The sequence below is a fragment of the Pteropus medius genome, unplaced genomic scaffold (genome assembly GCF_902729225.1).
Source record: "Pteropus medius unplaced genomic scaffold, Ma_sr-lr_union100, whole genome shotgun sequence".
Classification (NCBI taxonomy): domain Eukaryota; kingdom Metazoa; phylum Chordata; class Mammalia; order Chiroptera; family Pteropodidae; genus Pteropus; species Pteropus medius.
In genome coordinates, this window is record NW_024346667.1 from 4,704,517 (window position 1) to 4,728,635 (window position 24,119).

At 38.0% G+C, this 24,119-nt stretch overlaps 1 protein-coding gene and 1 pseudogene across 3 annotated transcripts in view; one reads left to right on the plus strand and one right to left on the minus strand.

Annotated features, from left to right (window-relative positions):
- CCDC25 (coiled-coil domain containing 25) overlaps positions 1–20,160 on the plus strand; it is a 35,617-nt gene extending 15,457 nt beyond the window's left edge. For 2 of the 3 annotated variants that reach the window (XM_039875909.1, XM_039875911.1), the window contains 5 exons: positions 2,252–2,327; positions 7,667–7,770; positions 7,990–8,192; positions 15,856–15,901; positions 18,644–20,160. In XM_039875909.1, coding sequence (XP_039731843.1) covers positions 2,252–2,327; positions 7,667–7,770; positions 7,990–8,192; positions 15,856–15,901; positions 18,644–18,673 — 459 coding nt within the window. In that variant the 3' untranslated portion in view covers positions 18,674–20,160. The remainder of the gene's footprint in view (positions 1–2,251; positions 2,328–7,666; positions 7,771–7,989; positions 8,193–15,855; positions 15,902–18,643) is intronic. The other variant, XM_039875910.1, reaches the window with a different exon arrangement.
- Positions 5,834–5,952, minus strand: LOC120613706 (uncharacterized; annotated as a pseudogene).
- Positions 20,161–24,119: the final 3,959 nt, after the last annotated feature.

Sequence of the window (24,119 nt, forward strand, 5' to 3'; positions counted from 1 at the left end):
TAGATAGGTTTTTCAAATACTTTTGGGGATTTTATAACCTTAAAAAAAAAAAAGGCAGCCTTTGACCACTTCAGATAAATACAAGATGCTTATTTCATTATAGTTATAATATTCACTGTGGCTCATCTTTATACTGTTTATGTTTTTGAGAACTGTAAAGGAGAAGAGGAAGATTGTAAACTCTGTCCTGGAGCAAAATTCTGAATTCTAGGCAACTTCTTGCCATTTTGGAACTATTTTAAATTTAGAGAAAATAGAGTGGGGTATTATCAAATTTCCTTTGGGTTCAGATTAAAGTTTTTCCTTCGGGTTCTGCTGTGTTAGAAAATGGAAATAATGGTCATCCCAAATTCATGGTATCGCCAGTGATTACTTGTTTGAATAGAAGTTTAATGTTATTTTCTTTTGGAAGTACATAATATGCTCAATAAAAATATATGCTCCTTAGGAACTTTTACCTGGTTGATCTGCAGTAAACAGCACAGCCCTTTGTTACCTAGCATGTACCAAGTAAGTGTTGGAGTTGCTGTAAGACTAAGTGGTTCAGAACCTGGACTGTGGATTTGAATCTTGGCTCTGCTGCTTACTAGCTATGTGACTTTGAGCAAGTTACTTAACTGTGCCCGTTTCCTCATCTGTAAAAGGGAGCCAACAGTACCTGTCTTATTAGGTCATTGTAAGGATTAAATGAGCTCACCTATCAGAAGCATTTAGAATAATGCCTGGCACATGCTAAGCACTATATGTGTTAATTCTTTTTGTTGAAGTCACTTGAATTAAATCCAGACCCTGAAAATCACAGATATTCGGTTGTGTTCTTTCCTGGGCTTCTTTGAGTTTTAAAAACCCATAGAAAAACCTCACTTTTCTAGAACTTTCTTATCTTATTAACAGAGATAGCACAAAGCCCACAGTTAAAATTCTGACCTTTACATATTGAGAGTACCTTAAGCTCTCCACTCAGAGTTTGTTTACTCTGACTTTATGCATAATGCTAAGCTGAATGAGTTTTTTCTGCTCATATTATTAGAAGTTGCAAAACAGGAAGAGGAGATTGCTTCAGGAATAGTGACAGCCACAGGTAGTAAGAAGAGATATTGGACATAGCCTGACATCAAGGCCAACAAACTAACATTTCCACAAGAACTCTATAGGCAGCATACTCTGTGGCCAGTTTTTAGAACATGTATGTAGTCCTGGGTTTATCTCTCAACTCTGTCACTTACAAGCTAGCTATGTGGGACCTTGACCCAGTTACTTAATACCTGGCATGTGGTAGGTACTCAAAAACTGGTAGCTGTTGTTTTAGTTTTTTGGGTTTTTTTTCATTTCGATTTATCTAGTATAAGGCCAGTTGTCTCCTGTGAATTATGGAAGCCCCTGAAGGTATCACTGTCACTATATTATAGCCTAGTATAATGATTGATATTCATAATGATGACATTGTATTATTAAGATATTCTTTAAGCAGTCGGGGAATTTCACAGAATGAGATGCATCGCTAAAGTAGTGACAGACTTACATTTTTGGTTAAAATTTATGTATGTGAGAGATTCCCATTTAAAATATTTAACATAAAGAAAAAAATGTAGAAACATAATGAAAAACACTTAATTTATCTCAAATATTCACGTAGGTAGAACATTTCATTCCCAAACTGAAATGCTTCTGTAATCCCTTGCCTAGTTGGAGCCAGTACTGAGTTGATTTCCACTCGCTCTTGCCTCTTAAATATTTCTGTCTGTTCTTTTGGAATGGCTTTGTTTAGTCAGCTTTGACTTTGATACAGTATCTGTAGAGAAAATGAATCAATATTATTTCTCTCTAATGGCTGATAGTTTTATCTGACACACCAAGGGTTTGCTTCCTGTTTAAGGCTGAGGAGATGAACTACTAGATGTTTGGAACTCACAATTGTAAGATATCTCTTTGAGAGGAACGTCATAGGCACCATTTCCTCATAAGCTTTGTAGAAGTAAGAATTAGAAGAAGAAAGAGGGAGAAATTACTCAGCGTATTTACAGTTAATATTTTGGTGGTTTTCTTTCATAGCCTGTGTTTTTTTGCCTTTTCTTAGTTTAAATAAACATTCCCATAACAGACTTCGTTTTTCAGTGTTCTGAAATACAATTGAAGAGTCCCTGTTTTTAATAAAATCGTGCCTAGTAAAAAAGGCAGCAAAGCCCTTTGAGTGTTTCAGTATCGATCAGTAATAAGGGAGTAGACCATTTGGTTTATTTTTGTGTTTCAGGGAGAGAAGATAGAAGACATTCCAAAGGAAGTACTGATGGACTGTGCCCATCTAGTGAAGGCTAATAGCATTCAAGGTCAGTTTTCCTAGAGATGTTTTCAGAATTAGCCCTAATGGCTCTGTGTCTGATATGGGTTACATTTTAGAGAACATGTTATTAACTTTGGCTTGAATCAAAGGAATAACATGTAATATGCTTTTGCCTTGTTTTGTTCTTTAATATGACAGTTCTGCTACCTATCAAAGAACTAAAACTGAATTTCCCCACTTCTCTGATGTTTATGGTCCTATCTCAACTCTTTTTACCCTGTTTTCCTTGCTTCGAATAGATTGTCTTAGACCTGTCTACCCTTAAAGTTGGTTGTAGAGAGACTTTTGGAAATTAGGTTATGTTAATAGCTAAACAAGAGATGTGTCTCATGGCTCTATTTTTAATATCGTTTGATATCTTTATTTCTTTTCCTTGTTATTAGATGCTAGACTCAAGTCTCCAAATCACTCTTTTCTACTTTTTCTTTCTCCTCTCCTCCCATTACATATTTTTTTCTCCTTGTAAGGTATCAAGTCAGTTGATTTTTATCTCCCAGATAATCTTATTTAATTGATCTGGGTGATTCTAATGTACAGAGAGAGTTGAAACAATTGGTGTTAAGTGTTTTAGGTAGGGCCTATAATATTGGGCTTGGTGCTTGTCTGTTTCTGCTGTACAAGCTTTAATCTGTCAGTAGTATAGGTTAAGAAAGACAGTTACTTGGGTGGAAGTGGGGGTTAAAAATGGGGAACCAGCAGATGGTGATATGCTAAGATGTTTGAGTTTGTAGATTGGATTTTAGGTGTAGGACATAGACCTAGATAGGGTAAAGGTAAGTTTGGTTTGATATGGTTTGAATAGAAAATAAGCATTGGGTAGACACATAGCCAGTACCAAGTATCAGGGATTAGTGATTCCCCCTTCACCATCACTTAGACTGTGTTTCCTGAATCTGAGGCAGCTTTTAACGAGTCAGGTACCTAGCCAAAGAAAGTGGAAGTCTTATCTGTAGAGCCAGTGATTCTCAACTCGATAAATCACTAAATTGCAATTAGTTTTGGGACATTCCATTTTTATGAGTAGAACAGAGTGTCTAAGATTTCCAGTTAAGATTTTCAGTATTGATATAAAGATAATAAAAATTAAAACCATCATTATCCTCTTTCCTTGTGTGTTGCAACCTCTTTCACATCTTCTTATCCCCTGTCAATGCCCCTAGCCAGCAGACGTGACTTTATTAAAAGAGCCTTAGACTCTATTCTTGGCCCAGCTTCTTTCTTCTTAATCTCTTTATAGTTTGCTAGTTCTAGAGAAAATAGGAAAAGAGAAGACTCATGACAATTAACTCTGTCTCTTCAGCTTCCCACAGTGACAGCTCACTAGCAGAAAATGAGCAAAGCCTAAGAGTTTCACTCTCATAAGGTAATGGCAGAGAATGCTAAGGAGTGAAGATTGTCTTTGCTGTGAGATTTGCTGAGTACACTCCATTTGAGTCACTGCGGAGTTAAAATATTTTCCTCCCAGGTTGACCACCTTTAGCACTCAGAACCAAGGGAGTTGGGATTAAACTTGTTTGTCTTCATAGAATCTGACCAGCCTGTTCTGTATTCATCTTGTAATCTCTTGCCAGGTTAAACTTTTTAAAGGCTTAGCCACTTTTCGGTGACACCCCAACTTTGTGTATACAATTAAGTCCAAACTTCTTTTTTTATTTTTAAGTCCAAACTTCTTAAGCTGGCATTTAAGCATCTTTGATCTGACTACAGAATTATTTTCCCTTCCCATATTTCATACTCTAGCCAAAGCAAATGTTTTCTGTTTTTCTACCTTGTACCTTTGCTTATACAGTCATATGTCGTTTAACAACAGGGATATGTTCTGAGAAATGCATCGTTAGGCGATTTTGTCATGCAAACATCATAAAGTGAACTTACACAAACCAAATGGTATAGCTTACTACACGTATAGCTTATTACTCTTACACTGCAAACCTGGACTGAATCCTGTAGGCAGTTGTAACGTAATGGTAAGTATTTGTGTATCTAAACATATTAAAGGTATAGTAAAAAAAACGATGTAAAGGATAAAAAATGGTACATCCGTATAGGGTGCCTACCATGAATGGAGCTTTCAAGACTTGAATTTGCTCTGAGTGAGTCATTGAGTGAGCAGTGAATTAATTTAAAGGCCTAGGACATTACACTACTGTAGCTTTTATAAACACTGTACACTTATGCTACACTAAATTTATTTTAAAAATATTTTTCTCCAGTGTAACCATAGCTTACTGTAACGTTTTTACTTTATAAACTTTATTTTTTTTAACTTTTCAACTCTTGTAGTAACAGCTTTGTATAGCTGTATAAAAATGTTTTCTATATAACCTTATTCTGTAAGCTTTTTTGTATTTTTAATTAATTTTTTTTTACTTTTACCAAAAAAAATTTTTTTTTTAACTTTTTGTTAAAAATAAAGACATTAATATACACATGAGCCTAGACCTACACGGGGGGGTCAGGATCATCAATACCACTGTCTTCCACCTCCGCGTTTCGTTCCACTGGAAGGTCTTTAAGGACGATAACACATAGACCTGTCATCTCTTATAACAATACCTTCTTCAAAAATACCTCCTGAATGACCTGCCTGAGGCTCTTTTTCAGGAAGTGTCATTCTTTTCAGAAATATGTCCATAAGTGATTTGCTCGGTTTGTTTCTTGTTTTGCATCATAGATTTACTTGTAAGCAGATAAATGCACCATGAATATTCTTCTCTGTTAATGAAAAACTTTTGGTGTTGGGGGTCCATGTTTTCTAACTTTAAGGAGTTTGCTGAGCTCTGCAAAATCTTCTGCTAAACCCTTTACTGTAAATTTTCTTGGGGGTTCTTCTTTTTCTTCTCCTGCAGTTTCCTTTTCTTTTGCCTCTTCAGCTATGTTTCTCTTCCAGTTCCAACAGCTCATTATTCGACTCCTTAGAAACCGCCTTCAAGAGCTCCTCACCCAGGTTAAAGCTGTTTGCAATTCAACTACAGCCTTTTTGATTTTTGCAGCCTCTTCCTTGGCAAATCCTTGGAAGTCACAGACAAACCTCTTAAGTGTCTTCTTCCAGATTCCATTCATACATCACTAGGTGATATGAATTTTCCAGCTCCATTATCTTATGGGACCACCGTCATATATGAAGTTCATCATTGACAGAAAGTTGTGCATCACATGACTATTGTTTTCTTTGCTCTCAGTGTTGTTCTCCTTATCAGTCATTACAAGTCCATAGCCAAGCTAAGGTTCAAGGTCCACGTAGTAATTGTAGTAATAGCTAACACTGAATTTTGATCATATGATTGGCACTGTGGTAAAAAACTTTAAAAATTATTTCGTTTATCAACCTACTGAGTTAGATATTATTATTTGCATTTCATAGATGAGGAAGCAAAGCTTTTTATTATTATTATTTTTTTAATTTTATTTTTTTAGGTGAGGCAACCCTTGGTTGACCTCACACATTGCAAGGACCTTGTCAGCTTACAATCTCTTATTTTTTAATTTTTACGCCTACAGCACCTAGTCTTCCTAGGTGGTCTCCCATTCAAGTACTCACCAGGCCTGACCCTGCTTAGCTTCCGAGATCAGACGGGATTGGGCTTGTTCAGGGTAGCATGGCTGTAGACTGAGGAAGCAGAGCTTAAAGAGAATTAAGGAACTTGCCCAAGCTCTCAGCATGCTGACATGTGGTAGAGGCCGCATATGAAGTTAGTCTGACTTTAAGGTCTTCTCTCTTACCCACTAAGCTGTATTAACCTCTCCCAGGAAACCTTTCTTCTCCTTCAGTTTAGAGTGCCCTCGCTATACTACCTTAGCACTTTACCTGTACCTTTCCAGTATTTGATGAGTTCTATTTTTAATTGAAGTTATTTATGTACTTATCTTCCTTCCTTTAGTCTTGGAAAGTAGGATCGATCCAGGTTTGTATCCTTCTTGCACATTGGAGAATTTTTAAAATCTTAATTTTGAAGATTAAAAGTTGCAAGAAAAATACAGCTCTCATATACTCTTCATTTAGAGTCAGCAATTTTTCCATATTTCTTTGCTTTCTCTCTGTAACATACTCACTATTAATTTTTTCGGCTAAACCATTTGAAAGAATATTTTAGACATCACTAACCTTCAGTATGCCCTAAAAACAAGGACATTGTCTTAAGGAACTACATTACAGTGATCGATTAAGGAAATTTAGCATGGATCGAAAACTGTTATCTGATGATATATAGTTCATTTGTAAGTCCCACCACTGTCCCTTCAAAGTATTTTTTTCTGATCCAGGATCATGTGTTATATTTACTTGTCTTGTCTCTCTAGACTTCTTTAATCTAGAGACACTTTTTTGTCTTTCAAGACATTGACACTTTCAGAGTGGAGAGCGATTGTAGAATATCCCACGATTTGGATTGGTCTGATGCTTCTTCTTGAGTTGGATCACATGATGAGTTTTCAGGCAGGACTGCTTCATAGGTAAAGTCTTGCCCATTACAGTGAGTAGGCACATGGTGCCTGCCATTTGGCACCATTTCTGGTGGTATTAATTTTGATCACTTAGGTAAGGTAGTATTCATAAGACTTCAATGTCTATGATGATATGATAAACTATGAAATATAATGCCATCTAATTTTGAAGAGCCTTAAAGAGTGTTGGACCAGTGATTACACTGACTTTTTGAGCTGCTGGGGAGGCTGTCAGTGTAGAGGGGAAATGTGAGGTGGAGGTGGTGAGGGAAAAGAAGGAGGAATGAATAGGGTGCCTGGCACCCTTTTCATCCAGAGCATCTCTGCTGTGACTACTTTGATGTGTTCTCTTTGGTAAAAGAGGTTCCACTGCTAAAAGAAACAAAAAACAAAAATTCTAAACTGGTCAGATTTCCTCGTGTTTTAGATGAGATTCCAAGAGGCATGAGGACTTTCTCAAAGTGGCACAGCTGGTTTGTGGTAGGGCCAGAATGGAATGCAGGTCTCCTGCATCCCAAGCCATGGCTTTTTGCTTTATCTTGCTGCTTAACCTTTGTTGGATCAAAGGTTCATATGAGAATCTGGGGAAACCTGGTTGGTTCTTTCCTCTTTTTTTAAAAAAAGCTCACATAATAAGTTTCACATTCAATTTTAGGGAGTCTTGGAAGTGGACCCCTGCTTTCCACCTCTTTCTTTTGCTTGAATTGCATTCGTCAGCCTTTTGTGGGTGGTTTTTTAAAAAAAGTATTTTGTGGTTTAAAACTTGATGCCTGTTCATTCGAAGCTTTTTCCTTTGTTGGATTACGGTAACTTGCCAGTGGGTAAGGGAACACTTTGCTCAGTGTCGTCTGCCTGCATGTTGAAGACAGTCTCTCTTGGCAGGCTGCAAAATGAACAACATTAATGTGGTATATACACCGTGGTCTAACCTGAAGAAAACAGCGGACATGGATGTGGGGCAGATAGGCTTCCACAGGCAGAAGGATGTAAGTTTCTGCGCCACGGAGGGAGGCGGGGTCCTGCCACTGAGTGGAGTATCCATCTTTTCTAACACTTTGAGGGCTCAGCATCGTGTATGTTTTCTAAAGAGAATTAATCTGGGTTGCTAAGCCCCTGGAAAACTTCTCCACTGTTCTGGAGGGTAGCGGGGCAGGGGGACTCATGTAATAAACATTCAAGAGATTTTTATTCTATCTCTCTCAAAGGTGAACATTGTGACAGTGGAGAAGAAAGTGAATGAGATTTTGAACCGATTAGAAAAAACAAAAATGGAGCGATTCCCAGACCTAGCAGCAGAGAAGGAATGCAGAGACCGCGAGGAGAGGAATGAGAAGAAGGCCCAAATTCAGGACATGAAAAGGAAAGAAAAGGAAGAGATGAAGAAGAAGAGGGAAATGGATGAACTTAGGTATGTTGGAGATACGGTATTATTATTGACCTCGAAGATTCTTCACTGCTGATTCTAATCAAAGGTTAACCCTTAAGATTGAGATACAGATGGAGGTTGGTACAAGCTCTGACTGTCCCTCCCTCCATCTGTGTCTCAATCTTAAGGGTTAACCCTTGATTAAAATCAGCAGTGAATTTAATCAAGAATAGATGCTATATTAAGTGTTTAACGTTGACTAGCTATGGTATTTGAGTGCAGTTGTCTTAGCTCTAAAGTCCAGTGCTAGTAACTCTTAAAAACTGTTTTTAAAACCTCTTTTTTTACATTTTGCTAGTTTAATATAATTAATGTAGTGAGGCCTGCTTCAAAACACTGCATTTTTAAACAATAAATAGTAGTTAAAATAAAGTTTGGATCCCGAAATTCTAGTGTATAAGACCATGAGAATCCTTGACTATATTAGTTTTCTGTTGCCGCCATAGCAAATTACCACAAATTTAGCTTAAAGGTTCTCACTGGGTAAGGCATCTGGCCTGTGTTCCTTTCTGGATCTGTTTTCTTTTCTAGCTCCTAGAGGCTGCCTACATTTCTTGGCTTGTGACCCCTTCTTCTATCTTCAGAGCCAACAACATCGCATCTCTTTGACCTTTCCTCCATATTCATAGCCCCATCTTTGACAACAGCTTCTTTGCTTTTAGGGACCAAAAGCACAGACATTGGGCCCACCCAGATAATCCATGATAAACTCCCCCCCTAATATCCTTACCTTAATCATATCTGCAAAGTCCATTTTTCCAAACGAGGTAACATATTCATAGGTTCTGGAGATTAGCATGTAGACATCTTTTGGTGGGATCATTTTTCTGCCCACCACACTGAATCTATATAGATGTATAATACTATACCTAAAGAGGCCCCTCGTTCTTCTTTGTAAAGGAAGGAAATTGATCCTCAGCCTTCTAGTCACATAATTCCTAGATTTTTTCCCCACAATCGTCTATTGATATCATTTCTGTTAAGTATACCAAAAAGCGGTGATGGGGGTGGGGGGTCTATTGATGTATTACTGGCTTTGGGAATGACCTTGTATCAAAATGGGCTCTCTTGCCATGTCCTGACCCAGTTTCCTTGGAATACCTGAATTATTAGATCGTCGGGTCAGAATGTTGGTATTTTGATCAAGTACTGATACTTATTAGTTATCCACATACACGTGTTCCTCTTGGATATCCTACTAAAACAGGATGAGGAGCTTTACTTAAAGTATAATATTCAAATGGAGAACTCCAGGAGTGTTACCCTGAGTTATATCTGCTAACATGAGACGAAGTAATGCATAGATTTAAACATTTGATTTGACCTAGAATTGTGAGTCTGCTTTCTGTTAGAGGTGAAAGAAAAATGGTCAACTCATTGTGGTAAAACGTGTAGATTTTGGGTGATGCGGAATTTAGTTTATCCCTTTTTGTTTTTAGTGCACAGTGGAGAAAAAATTGAAAACATGCCTTTTTGTGCCCTTTACAAATCTAACATCATTTTGTTTGGAAACAATGTTATTTGTTAGAAATATAATATCACTTAATATTCTTATAAAATTTAGTAAGAAAGAATAACATTTTTGAACACTCGTCATCTGTCAAACGCTACTGTGCTTTACCACATTATCTCATTTAATCCTAACAGCCATATGAGGTAGATATTTTTTGCACTTTGGAGAAGGGGAAGAGAAGCAGTTAAGTAACTTGCCCAAAGTTATGTGACCAGTCTCAGTCTGATTCTCAAGTTCACACACTATTACCACATTTTTCGGTCCTCCATTCAGTCTATTTAATGTTAAAGTAGTAATTATTTTTTTATAAATAAATCAAGTAATATATAGATACCATAATTTACCTTAAAATACATTACATTTTTGTTTCAAATTAAGCTATATGCTATTAAAATTTAGGAGATTTCATGTGTTTGACTTTACTAGTTTAAAAAGTTGCAAGCATTTAAACAAATGAATCCATACACTAAAACACAGTTTTTACATCTTCTAGACTTTCTTTATAGTATCAACAATATATAAAATATTCATATAAACTGAGGAGAAAATTTTTCATTGTTATTAAATAAAATTTTGGCTTCAAAAGTTTAATAACCATTTTCTAAGCTGTCACTTGTTGGTACATGTATATAAAAAGGAAAATATGAGTGAGATAAATTACAGATCACTTTTCTAGTCCCTGTTTTTCTACACAATTTTATCCTTCCTGCTTTATTTTTAATGAGTCCTCAGAAAACCAAAAACAGTTGGTGTGTTTATTTCTGTGAAACATGTGCCACAAAAATGAGTCACATGCTGCCGAAGGTAGAGAATGTGAAGCAGGGCTGTGGCGTGAGGAACCGATGCAGGGACCTAGCAAGGATTTGCTTGGCATGTGCAGAGCTGCTGTTTGCATGTTGTAATTCTGCAGCTTTGTGAAATTCCACAATAAACTCGAAGCTTCTGATGTTTTATAATCTGTTTTTATACATTTGTAGTGCTAGCATCACTCTAATTTCTGTTTTTGACTCTTCCACTCGAGAGATTGAATCCTATGCCTATAAAATCTATAAAATCTTATTCTAAAGTTGTTCACTTGGCTTTCTGACCATGAAAATATCATCGAATTTCACCAACAGTTGCTGCTTTTATTTGGACCATCTGATGGGGAATGTCTACTTTAGTTGCTGAGAATGCTTAAGAAATTGACTTTTGAATGGTTTGGGGAACTCCACACATGAACCAAGAAGATATTCTTATCTTGGACAGTATCCCCAGTGTTTCTAGATGATTTCAGTGAAAAAGTTAGCCCATATCCAGAAGAGCTACATTCCAACTTCTTTCCAGTTTGAAAGTCATTATTTAGAATCTAGACTCCTTTTTAGCCTCAACTCTTAGAACAAGAATGGCAATAAGCTTGTCATTTCTAATTTCTTCCAGGAGGAAAAACTGGATGGAAGTGCTTTTGTATAATCCAAGTTCTTTGAGCTCCAGTCAGGGCCATATCCATCAGCCCTCTGCTTAGGAGTGAATAGAACAAAACCCACAACAGAGAAGGCGCTGCATTCCTTCTGTGGTGAAAAGAGTAGTCGCCCTGTGGTGAAAAGAGTAGTCGCCCTTGCAGCTGGGGCTCCATCTTGTTCTTGCAAATAAGCACTTTACTCCTTGAGCTTAGTGTGCAGAAATTTTAGTGATCTGATCATGTAAATAAGAATACATAAAGCTCGTCCTTTTAGGTAGTTTATAGAAATATTTGAATAATTAGGAGGGTACCAGAGTGTGAAGGCTAGATAGTAGCAGTATATCAGTACCTTCTATTAACGATTTATTCATTTAATCAATAATGAAAATTTTCCCTTTCTTAGAATTCACAAATTCTCACCTATCCCTCCTGTTCATTAGCTCTTTAGACAGTTTTTGTAGCTCACACTTGCCCTCTCAGTCTAGGGTCTAATGGGATTTTAGTTTAAAGAATCTGTATGGGGTTAGGTGTAGGGAGGAAGCCTCACATATTGCTTTCTTTCTATGCACTGTAGGCCATACATAGAATAAGAGAAAAGAGCAAAAGAGATTCAACACAGATTTTGAAAGTAGTCTTAGAAATGACCTTGCCTGGAGAATTAGAAAAGCACATCTTCCACTCAGTCTTCATTTTACAGGGGTTTTAGAGAGTGGACATTTGGAGAAGTCCTTTAGGCTGTTTCCCATGGACACTATCACTTCTTGACATGCGAGGGAAGAGTGTCCATGGTGCTCCCTTCAGTGTGGCGTAAGAACACTGTTCATCTCATTAGTTGAATTCATGGTATAAACAAAAGTTCAGAGAATCCTTTTGAGAAATCCAAAGAGTTTTTCAGCTAATGACTTGCAGACCAGGGAACATAGCCCTTGGTATGAACCAAGAATACACTTCAAAATGGGGGCAGATAGGGCTAGGTTTTTAAAAGGCAGAAATTGCAAGGAACTGATGATTAAAGAGATGGGTTGCCAGGGGAAACAAGACCACAAACTTACATCATTCTGATTGTTTGGGGCAACTGAATTTTCAACGGTTGGCTGACTCAGTGGTCAAACAAGTGAGGTGGTGAGATGAGAACAGTGGGTAATATATGATTAAGCATTTATCAGTGTCCTAGTTCCAGCCCAGGCCTGTAGAACAAAAGGGTTTTTTTGGTCACACAGTTACAGTACAGAGAGTATTATTTATTGACAATGCAAAGAGTACGACTTATCAAAGAGTACAATCAGCATGCGGGGGGGTGAGAGGGGGCTGCTCGCTCTGCAGGAGGTTTCGGAGACCAAAAGGGCAAAGTTATGCCTTGCAAGCAGCTTCAGAGCTCAAACTGTAAAAATCTAAATGTCGGGTCACAAGTTATGATATTAAAGTACTTATCAGTCCTCAATGGTTACATCCAGTGATGTAATTTAAAAGCTTACCTGCTCTATTTTAATTTTGAATTCTCTTATTTGGCTTTTGTGGTATTGTAGCAAAGGTTTATTAACATCAAAATCAAGCTCACCATGTGAATATTGAAACCAGAAGAAATAAACAAGAGTCAGGGAAAAGTAGTTAATAGTGGCTAAGTGAGTAACAGATCAGAAAAGACAAAAGGTAGAGCTGTGGCTGCCTGAGGGATAAGGGTATTTAAAGTGGGAGTCTGAGACATCAGAATTGGAACCCTAAGGCTCAGGTGATTGAAGTCAGAGAAATACAAGACCCAGGTAAAATGGCAAGGCATAGGTACATGTATCATCAGTTTATGTGTGAAATGTGAAGGTTATAGTTGATAAGTGGTGAAGCAGGGATTCAAACAAGCCTGTAATTCTGAAGTCCGTACTTCTGCTATACCTGTAAGGCAAGGAATGAACAAGTTGGCAAAGCTGGAGTCAAAGTCATACATAGGCAAAAGTCTAAAAAGAATAAAAGATTTAGAATAAAATGTTTTGTTCAGTCCATAATTTCATGTTCTGCGTGATAAGGAGCCATTATAGGTTTCCTAGGATATTAGGAAGAAGTAGACTTGTAGGATGAGTTCAGTGTCGACATGTAGGAGGAGGTAATGGTGTGACCATTGATTAAAAGGATGATATAGTCTAATGTAGAAATGACTGCTTTAATTGTACCTCCTTTTGTTCTCACACACTACTACTGCTGCCTTCTGTAAATAATGTTATGTGTGCCATAGCTCTTCATTTTAAGGATAAGCTCTTTTCAAAGAAGCGCTTGTATGTATCCTTGTATCTCCTTATATGTGACCCAGTGCTTTGCGTATGCAGTGAGTGATCAGTCAGTATATTATGGATGAATAAGTAACTGAGATTAGCTTTCCTGATACTGTGATTCTTGAGCTAAGGTCAAAACTAGTTAAAGAGGGGAGTGGAAAGAGTGCTCTCAGCAGAGAGAACTGTGAGTGCAAAGACCCTTCTGGGAGAAGCAAGACAAAACTAAAAGCAGGTCCAAATGTTTGGAGCAGCAGGCATGAGGGAGCATATGGATCAAGGTGCCAGTCCGCCTGTGCAGGACCTCGTTGGCTGTATTTGTTTTCATCCTAAGGCTTTTGTGAGGTCACCGAAGAGTTTTAAGCAAGGGTAGAATGATAAGGTTTGTGTTTTGGAAAGGTCACTTTGCTGACCTGATTGGAAAGGGAACCAAGTGTGTGTGCTAGGCCAGTTAAGAAACTCTAATAGTTGTCCACATGACAGACAGTGGTACCTTGGGCTGTGGTGGTGATGTGGAGGTGGAGAGAAGTGTACGGATAAAAAGCAGTTTCATGGATAAAAAGCAGTTTCATAGATAAAATGACAGGATTTGGAAATAGACTGAATCGAAGGGAAAGAGAATGACTCCTGGGTTTCTGGTTTGTGGAATGGTATGAATAGCTGTGCAATTCTTTGAGCTAGGGAATACTGGAAAAAACCTAACAATTTTTGGTAGGGGAGAAGACCATGATTTGGATGTAAACATAGGAATCTGAAAATACCTTTGAGGCTCCAAAAAAATGTCAGAGAGGCAGTTGGATTGATGGGATGGAGCTGAGAAGGGAACACGTGGGCTAAAAAAGGGTAAATTTGTGTGTTGCTTTCATTTAAGTGGGAGGGCAGATTCAGTGATTCTTGAACCTGGATTGTAAATGCCCACAACTGGGCATCTAAGTATATTTTAATCTTTACAGGTGATTTTAAAATGCAGCCAGGATTGAGATTCTCTATTTAAACCACATTTTTTTTTTTTTTTTTACCAAATGTCTTTGTCTTTCTGCTCATGTAGCCTATTGATCTTACTTGCTTCTTATAGATACCATTTACTCTTACCAATGTCTCTCTCTCTGAATATCTCCTAGCTCATTGTCTGTCTCTGTGACAAATCTCCTGACCTGTAGTTCTCAATTTTCAGTTTCTACAGTTCATATTTACTTGGGTGTCTCACCATTACTTCAGATGTAACCTACCCAAATCCAAGCACTTCTTTGCAATGTTTCCCCATTTTTCTCAGGCGTAACATTATTTTCTTCAAATCACTCAAGCTAAATGATGTCGTCAATCGATTCCACTCAGATTTATCTCTTCTTACCAGCACAGCTGTTAACACCATGATTTCATGCCCTCAGGTTAGGATATTGCAGTAGGCTGTAGCATGATGGCAAGAGCGTGAGCTCAGGAGGCAGACCCGGGTTCCAAACCTAGCTTCTTCACTTGTTAGCTGTGAGACCTTGGACAACTTCCATGACTCTGCCTCTTGTGTATACAGTGGCCATAATACTGTCCCTTGCCTTATAAGATAATTGTGGGTAAAACACTGGTATTATGTGGTCTCACTTTCCTTTGTCTCTTCATGTATTTTTAATAGAACTTTTTGTGTAGCCATTGCCGAATAGGTCTTATTTCCCCTCCTGGTAAGTTCTTTGGGGGCTTTGTTTTATTCGTCTTTTTCTATTTTCTTACCATCCCATCTCCTTCACCCAGGCTTACAAAAGGGTCTTGTACATCGTGGATATTTAATAAATACTTATCGAATCTCATGTCTCTCCTCTACTGCCTCATGTGGCTTCTTGCTGATCACTTTGTGTTAACTCATGCAGTTAGGACAACGTAATCACACCCCACACATCCAGTCTGATTTCTCACTACTTTGCTTTCAGATTCCACTTGAGTTAGTTTGAAATGTCATTATCAATGCCATCTCTTTGCCTTTGCTCATCGTACCATTCTCTGGATCTGTTCCTCTCACTCATCCTACCCAGTTGCTCCACTCAGTTTGGACTCCACCTCATCTGAGCAGAGTGCCCCAACAACCCCGCCCACACTGATATGTTTTGTCTTTTGAATTCCTGTAGCATCTACAGTCTGGGCGTTATACTTCAGCTATAAATTATATCTGCCCTCTGCTCTTGGCTATAGATGAATTTCCTCATCTGATTAATGCCAGCTACCTCACAGTTATGGAGGTTGACATGGAATGAGTTTAAGCAAGCGGTCTGTAAACTATAGAGTGCTGTGCACCTCATATTTATTGTTCATAGATATTTATCCTTTTTATGCTCCTTGAGGATTATATGTTTTTCAAAAGACCCTCAGCAGTGCTAGACACATAGTAAATGTTCGGGTAATACTTGCCAGCTGGCTAACCTTATTTTAACTATTTTTTTCTTATAGGAGCTATTCATCACTAATGAAAGTTGAGAATATGTCTTCAAATCAGGTATGTTCAAGTTATTTGGTCTAATGTTTTACCTTGAAATAATTCACTAACGGTGTTTAATAATTAAGTTACTGGCCAGTATTAACTCACATGTTGCAGATGGCTTGACATGATTTGGTAACTGTAGGATGCTCAGGTGAATTCTCTTAGGCATTGCCCCTCCTTCCGTGTGGACTTACTCATGTATTTGTTTTTAAGTAGGTCACCTCATGTCGTACCTTGTCGTCAGGTGCAGCCTATTGGTATTTATAGGACTTTCACATTCCTCATTTCCTTCTTTTCTAGTTGCAGGCATGCTAGAGTACTGTTATTTTTAATATGTTATATTAATGTGACTGTAGATTGTAATTGAGTGAGAACAAAATTATCACCTTCAATTAAAAAATAAAACAGAAGTATTAAATCTAAGATCTTATCTGTAATCCAGGTGACCACGTTGGCTGTTTTCATGTTCCTCAGGACCTAAGATAAAGAGGAATGGTGATCCCTAGTACAGTGCTGAAAGGATCTTAGCATTAACGTGATTATTCTACTGAAATTATGTCAGGGACTTATTGTCTATCAGTACTATCTTTCCCAAAATTCATTTCGAAGTATATGGAGATAGCACAGTTTAGCTCTTATTAAACAGTATTTGTACAAAATTGAAACTGAGTAAGATTTGCTGAATTGCATGTTTTGCAGTATAATTTACAAATAAGTGCTTTAGATCAGTGTTCTACAATGCACTAGGCATCGATTGCATATGGCTATTTAAATTTAATTAAAATTTAATTTGATTTAAACATTTAGTTTCTCAGTCATACTGACCACATGTGGCTAGGGACTACCATATTAGTGCAGAAATAGAATGTTTCTGTCATCACAAAACATACTGATAAAACAGCACAGCTTTAATGCTTAGAAATAATAGAATTTAAGGTCCCTTAAAAGGTCCTCTACTCAAACCCCATATTTGGTGCATGAATTAGGATGTTAATAGGATTTTACTTCTTGTTCATATCTGTATATTATTCTAAAAATAAATAAGAACAATATCCTTATTCCTGTCTCTGTGAAGAACTAAATTTATGAGGCTTCTTTATGAGTTCGAGATGTATCTTTATAATTTATTCTTGAAAAATTCTGAGGTAGCATTATGTAATTAAATAGAGCTTTGAATTTGATGTTTAGAAACAAACTGTCATTTACTAATTGGATAAGGCTAATAAAGTTATTTAACTTCTCTGGGGGTATATTCAATAGCAACGAAAAGAAGACATTACCTCATGGAGCTGTTCTGAAATTTAAACAAGGGCACGTATGTGAATGTTCTTTGACTTAGTCACTCCATGAATATAAATGGTCATTTTTTCTTATGCATAAAGTCCATAATTGCCATCTTCCCACAAACTCTCAGTATCAGAAAGCGAGATGTTTTTCATCTCTTCTGGGAACTAGTCTTAGATTTCTTGAAACTCTTAAAACAGTTAAACAGAAATCTTAAATATACTTCAAATCTAATGTCTCTGTTGTAATGGTTTTGCTTATTGATGGTTTATTTATTTAGGGGTTACTTTCCAGCAGACATCTGGCACCTAAATTAAGTTACGATTTTAGGTATTTTCATTCTCATCATTATGGATTTTTAAAATAAGCACAACACACACATACATATGAATATACATATATGTACACGAACACCATCTGGTTATTGACAGATGTTGAAAGTTCCAGGATTAGGAAATCAGATTTGTAGACCAAAGGAGAACTAATCCTTCTCCTTTTCCTCCCCCTCTGTTGCTTACTACCCCTGTTCCGAGTTCCAGGTTAGAATCAGGTTCAAATTTCCAAGGAAGTTTTGTACTGGGTGTTTATTCTCTCTCTTGCACTGGCAGGACGCTTACAGCTTTTTTTCTTATTTCAAAAGAATAAGCTTTAATTCTCCTGTAGCCGTCTTCTGTTGAGGGCATACAGACCTTTTATGATCCAAGTTGGCAGCGTATTCTGTTGATTTTCAGTTGAAGATGTAAGATAGAACTTGATTTTTAATTTAGCTCATACAAGTTCATCCGGAAAACTTATTTTCACTTTGAGGTTGGTTTTGAGTTCTCTCCTATTTAGAAAAATTTTTTTCTATCTATAATTTCTGTCTAATCTTTGTAAATTTGGTATCGGGAACCATAAACAATTACTTTTAACATTTTATTTGCTTGTCACTTTATAAGCGGATGACAGGAAACCTATTTTGCTATATTGAAAAACATGTTGACTCTTTAAGGGAATCTAAACTATAAAAATTGTCCAAATAAAGTCTTGGATCTCAGATATGTATTTAAAAGTTATTATAATCCTAAAATACAGATTCTGAGCCACATGGGAACTCTTTGCAGGTATAACTCACAGCCTTTATGAGTAATGCACTTCCATTGTCACCCATCTAAATTATATTAGCAAGTTTTTCATCCTGAGTTTGGGATCTAACGCTGACCTTCAAAGATACAGGATGACTCTTTCAACATCTCTAATGCTATTATTCAGTTTAGGACTCTAGGGCAGTAGAGAATGTAGCTGCTTATCCAGATCTTCTAAACAACTAACAATTTAAGGCAGAGAAGTTATGAGGGAATTTAATTATCTTTTACTTTCTGAGCTCTATGATTAGGCAGAAGGAGGCTTATTTCTTAAGACTGACTATAAATTTTAAAAATTGGGTTATTTGTTTTGAAGGCTTTTATGGTTTCACTTTTTTGTTTCCTGCAGGACGGCAACGATTCAGATGAATTCATGTGAATGGAGAAAAGGACCTTTTAAAGATGTGAATTTAGGACAGTTGCAGACATTTTGATTCCATCTGTGTTCTGAATTACAAAAACAGCCAAAATTTTGTGTTCATTCTACACAAATATCAACTTGGGAGTTAAAAAAAAAAATTGTTCATTTTTTTGCTGAGAGATAGGGATCATATATATATACTTGGACTTGAAGACAGCATATAACTTTAGGAAAGTGAAAATATTTTTGCCAGAACATGTCTTGGTACTTTACTTCATGAAAGTTGGCTGCCTTTATTCCTGGGATAGACTTTGGAACAAACCAACTCTGAAAAGTATTTCTGGTACTGCAGTCTGTCCTTGAAAACAGATGTCTCGAAAAGCTTTTCATAGTCTTAAAATAGCTTCACTTCTGTTAAAAAGACTGTATTGGAGAGCAATATATAGGAATGTCCCCCTCACTCTCAATTTCCTGAGTAGGAAAAAAAGCATATGGGTTTTGAAGGTAATACTGATATTTTCAGATAATTGCTGGCTTCAGTATTCACGTTCCATTGTGTAGTCTGAGTCGGTTAGCAAGTGGTCCTCAGCTCTCAGCTTGCCCTAGCTTCTGCTTTCTACATCCTTACTTTTTCTGAGTGAGGGCCTCCAACCATCATACTTAAAGGAATAGTCAGTGTTAATCAAGGTTGGGCCTTGGTGGCAGTTTTTACTTGAGCACCAGATAACCCAAGCCACGTAAATTACAACTTCGAGCCTGGAGTCATTTCTCAGCACTGAGGGAGAAATAGGAAGGGCTGCTCTGTGAATCGTTCTGAAGGTGTAGGTTACCTTGTTTTTGTTTTGGAATACAGTATAAAGCAGAAGTCCATCTTGTAATTCTGATTTTAGAAAGAATTAAGCATTTCATTAGCCAGCCAAGTAATTTGTTTATTTACCTTGAAATAATATTTATTTTGAATTATAACCCCAGAGTTTAGATTTCTCAATTGTAGACTCAGTAACTTAATATGTAACAGCACTACTCGTTCAAACCACCTGCTTGTATGATTCTGAATAGAAGATACATTTTTGCTGAAGTGTGTAAGGCCACCCCTGTAAAGAGACAAAGCAAAACAATGAAAGGGAAAGAGAACAAAGCCTGCAGGTCAGAAGGCATATGAATTCACATTCAAACCACACCCAGAGTGTACATACAGCATTTTTGTTCTTGTTCTTATTCTAACCCAGGAAAAATCTCTAACAGATTCTGTCGGTATTAGCACTTTGGGAGTGTGGGTAAAAGCAGAAGACTTCAGTGTTTCTATTTATCCCAAGTTGGTGTATGGGGTTGAACTGGAAAATTCCCTGAGGCATAGCTCGGCTAAATTTTGAGATGGAGTATGGGAGACAACACCAGAAATTAGTGGCGGGTGTGTGTGTGTGTGTCTAATGATATTCAACCTGGAGTTCTGTGATTTAAAAATATAATAATAAAGAATCATTTTTTATGGAAAGACTGATATATAAATTCTTAGCATTCGCTTGTTATCCCCATCCCCAAGCTGGTTGTGAAAGGACTCTGGCTTTAAAAAACTGCATGTATCATAGGCTCAGTCTGGCAGGTTGTACAGGGGTATCATCTCCTCCCTCACTGGTAAATGCATCTCTCCCCCAGAAGCCCACTGAGCCAAAGAGGATGACCTTTCCCAGACACATTGTTAATTGAGTGTAAGTTAGTAGCCATGCTCTTCTGCCTGGTTACTGTAAGCACTTCTTTGACACTCTGCTGCGAATATCTAAAATGGGGAGATTTTGCCTCGGCATCACCTGCGTCACCTCAACTTTCTACTTTCTGAAGGACTCCTCTGTACCCCACATTGCAGCATATGTAGATCGAGTTTTTGAAAACTACATCTTTTTCTGCTGTAGTGTAAGGGATCCTGGAGTCCAGATTTTAAATGTTTCATAACACTCAGCTTATGCTGGCTTAAAATGTCAAGCCCTCTTCTGAATTCTCAGTTGAATTCCAAGCACTTGAATCTTTTCAGCTGCTCTGTGCTGATTCCTCCTACCTCTGCCTGTGCGTTGGGTAATTTTTCCCCAGAGCTGTCTTGGTCCCAGAGAAAGCAAAGATCTTTTTTTTTTTGAGGACACTGGTTCAGTGCCAACAGGTCAGACAGACTGTTGGCACTAAAGTCATCTCATTTCTTGCTATTGGCATGTTTCCTAAACTTCCTATAGGAAAATTCCAGGTTTTTGGTATTTTTATAAGCTGTGCCCTTGATCAGATTCACTCATCCTGGAATATTTGTCTTGCCAGCTCTGCCTCCAGTTTCCTCACTCTGTTTGATCTGCACGTAGGTAAGGTTCACATTGTTATTTAATCTACTTCACAAACTCTGTTTTGTTATATTCCTATAGCCTTAGAATTTGTTTATGTTGATCTAGGGTTCTCATCTATGGGCAAGGGAGCTTTGTCACAGTGCTTTTGCTAGAACAGGTATTGGGGAAGTATACCAAAGTATGGAAGGCTTGTACATTAACAAAAGGCATTAGGCTTTACTTGAACCCTCATCTTTTGTTTGATTGTACTGTTTTCAACTTTCTTGAAGCTCGGATTTTGGCGAGCCTTATAACTGTTTAGTGCCCACGGTTTTCCCCGCCCAGAAAGGAAGAGGTGGCCCACGTACAGCAAGATTAGAGAGGGAGAGTTCAGCTCTGGCCTCCAGCTTAGGACTTCCTCCCGCTTTTGCATCTGTCTGAGAGGGGAAGCTCCTGTTTTCCAGGCTGGACCTGGTTATGGGAAAAACTGAGCAGGATGGAGAAATGGAACACTTGTTCAGTTATTCCTGAGCTGTGATATTGAAGCCTGCTTTTTCTCTATTTGATTTGAAGCACGGCATTGTGAATAACAAAATCCCACACTCGGAATGATTGTAGTAGAGTGAGTGGGTGACCTTTTGATTTTAAAGTAGACTGTAAAAAATAAACTGTAATCAAAAGTGTAAAATTAGAAACTTAAAAGTCCGAGCTAAATGTCAGTCTGAACCCATCTAACTCCAGTGAGTATGTGACAGCTGAGAAGTGAGGACAGCACTGGTGCCAAATAGGCTCTTCTCCAGGCACTCGTGGGTGAGAGACTTTTATGAGCCTTATATCGTTTCACAAATGGGATGATGCCAACCATATGTTCATCATGTCCTGGATGAATGCTACATAAAATATAACGAAAGCTTGTAGTTTGAGTAGAACCAAGTGTGTGTGGTTCTACCAAGACTTACTTAGTCTCACCAATAGGATATGCATACTTATTTCAAGCAAATAGGGAGGAGATTCTTGGCTACCTGAAAATACCTGTGGAATACCATGTACTGACCATGGTGTAAGAATATGCATACCTCTGTCTTTCTGTCTCACCTCGATTGCTTCATTTTGCCTTTCATGGTTGTATCAATTATTGTGGGAATGCCCAGCTTTCTACCTTAGCGGTGGTGACTATAGTTCTGCACTGTAGCCAGATGAAATAAGAAACAGGTCTCTGCTGTTGGCATGCGCCAATTGGCATTGGCTTGGCATTTTCTGCCTTTGTTGACAGCCAAGGAATGGAAGCCAGGGGAAATGAATGCTCACTCTAGAAGTCCCATGTAACTTTTGCTAGTTTCCAAGCCTGGTGAGTGGGTGTCAGTATATAACGCTGAAAAAAAGAAGGAATTCTCCAGAGTCAGTATTGTTTTTCATTCCCACATCAACCCCATCCTGTAACCACAGCAGTAAAAATATAAGACTAATGGCCTGACATTGTACTTCCTGCCTAGATGAGGCCGTAGCTGCCTGCACTCTTTCTGGTATTTTGGTTTCTGCCTCAGCAGTTTGCCTTGCATAGAGAAGGCTAACATTTGCTTATGATTTCTGGGACATGCTTATGAGAATGGGACCTTTCAGGTGTACAGGCTGGTCTGTTGGTCTTGAACCTTTTTAGCTCTTTGGTTAAATTCAAGGTCAACAGGTCAAAATTACAGACTGAAAAAGGTAGAGAAGAAAATATTAGAGGCAGTGTGCCTATTTAACTAGCTCAGACTTACCAAGGTTATCTTCAGATGTGAATCCTTAGCTTCATTATATTACATCCCTTCTGAAACTTTTATTTTATAGTTAATGTACTCAGCATCAATGAGGCTTACATAACTTTTTTCAAAATGAATTGCTTTAAGAGTTTAGAAAGGAATGGAAGGTCTGAAATAGACAAAGCTTAAATTTGGTCACAGAAAAAGCTTTACTGGTGCCTAAGGTTGGAAGAAGTTTCCTTTTTCAACAAGAAGGGAGAAGGCAGTCTGTGTTCCTGCCCCCACCTCTCAAAGCGAAGCCCTCCCTGCTTGGTCTCTCATCTGCCATGGTGGAAAGCGTTATGCTGCCATTTTTAAAACCACTTATTGACAGGAGCTTTGTAACAGTGAAGCTTTGGGGAATAGACCAGTGCATGGATTACCTGGACTTTTTTTCTCCCTCCCTTCTGCCACTCATGTGTCAGGGATTAAAGAGGGTAAAAGATACATGCAAACCTTCCCTCACTTCATGTAGCAGACGACTCCCTCCATTCAGCTCAACTCCGGGCTTCCAAGTTGGGAAGAAGGTTTGAAACATTTTAAATTACATGAATAGGTTCACCCATGGTTTAAAATTCAATAGGTATAAAGGGCATAGGGTACATATTTTTAGGGCAGTAGAACTATTCTGTATGATACTATCATAATGAATGACATTACACATTTGTCCAAACTCATAGAATGTCCAACACCAAGAGTGACCCTGATGTAAACTGTGGACTCTGGGTGATAATGACTTGTCAGTGTAGGGTCATTGACTCTAACAAATGAACCACTCTGGTGGGCAATTTGATAATGGAAGAGGCTGTGTGTGTATGTGTGTGTGTGCGTAGGGGTAAGTGGGAAATCTGTGTACCTTCTGCTCAGTTTTGGAGTAAATCTCTAAAACTCTAAAAAATAAAATAAAAAGAAGAAAAGAGTATATAGGGTGATAAGTGTTCCCATTTTCGCTTCTTGGAGGCAACCGTGTTACCAGTTTTTTATTAAAGGCCGTAGTTCTAGATCTGGACTCGGGGAGCTTGAGATTTCTGCCTGCGTCATGGCCTGGATGTACCAGTGGCTCAGCTAAGGAGTGGGGCGAGAGAGGCTTCTCTCTGCATTTGCACCCTGAGCATTTAATCCAAGAGAAAATGCCCAGCTACTTTTCAGACATCACACTTGGCTGCTGGTGCTTAGAGAAAGATAATGAGTTCAGAAACGGGGAGGAACAAGGGGTTAGGAGTGCTGTGACGTCCCCACCCACTAGATAGGCTCACCTTGGACACCAAGTTACAGGATTATCTCTGAATAAACTGTTTCATTTAAAATCTGAGCTCAGTGGAGAATAAACCAAGGACAGAGACTGCCACTTGCTTTCATCTCAGTTTGTGCTTCAGCGCA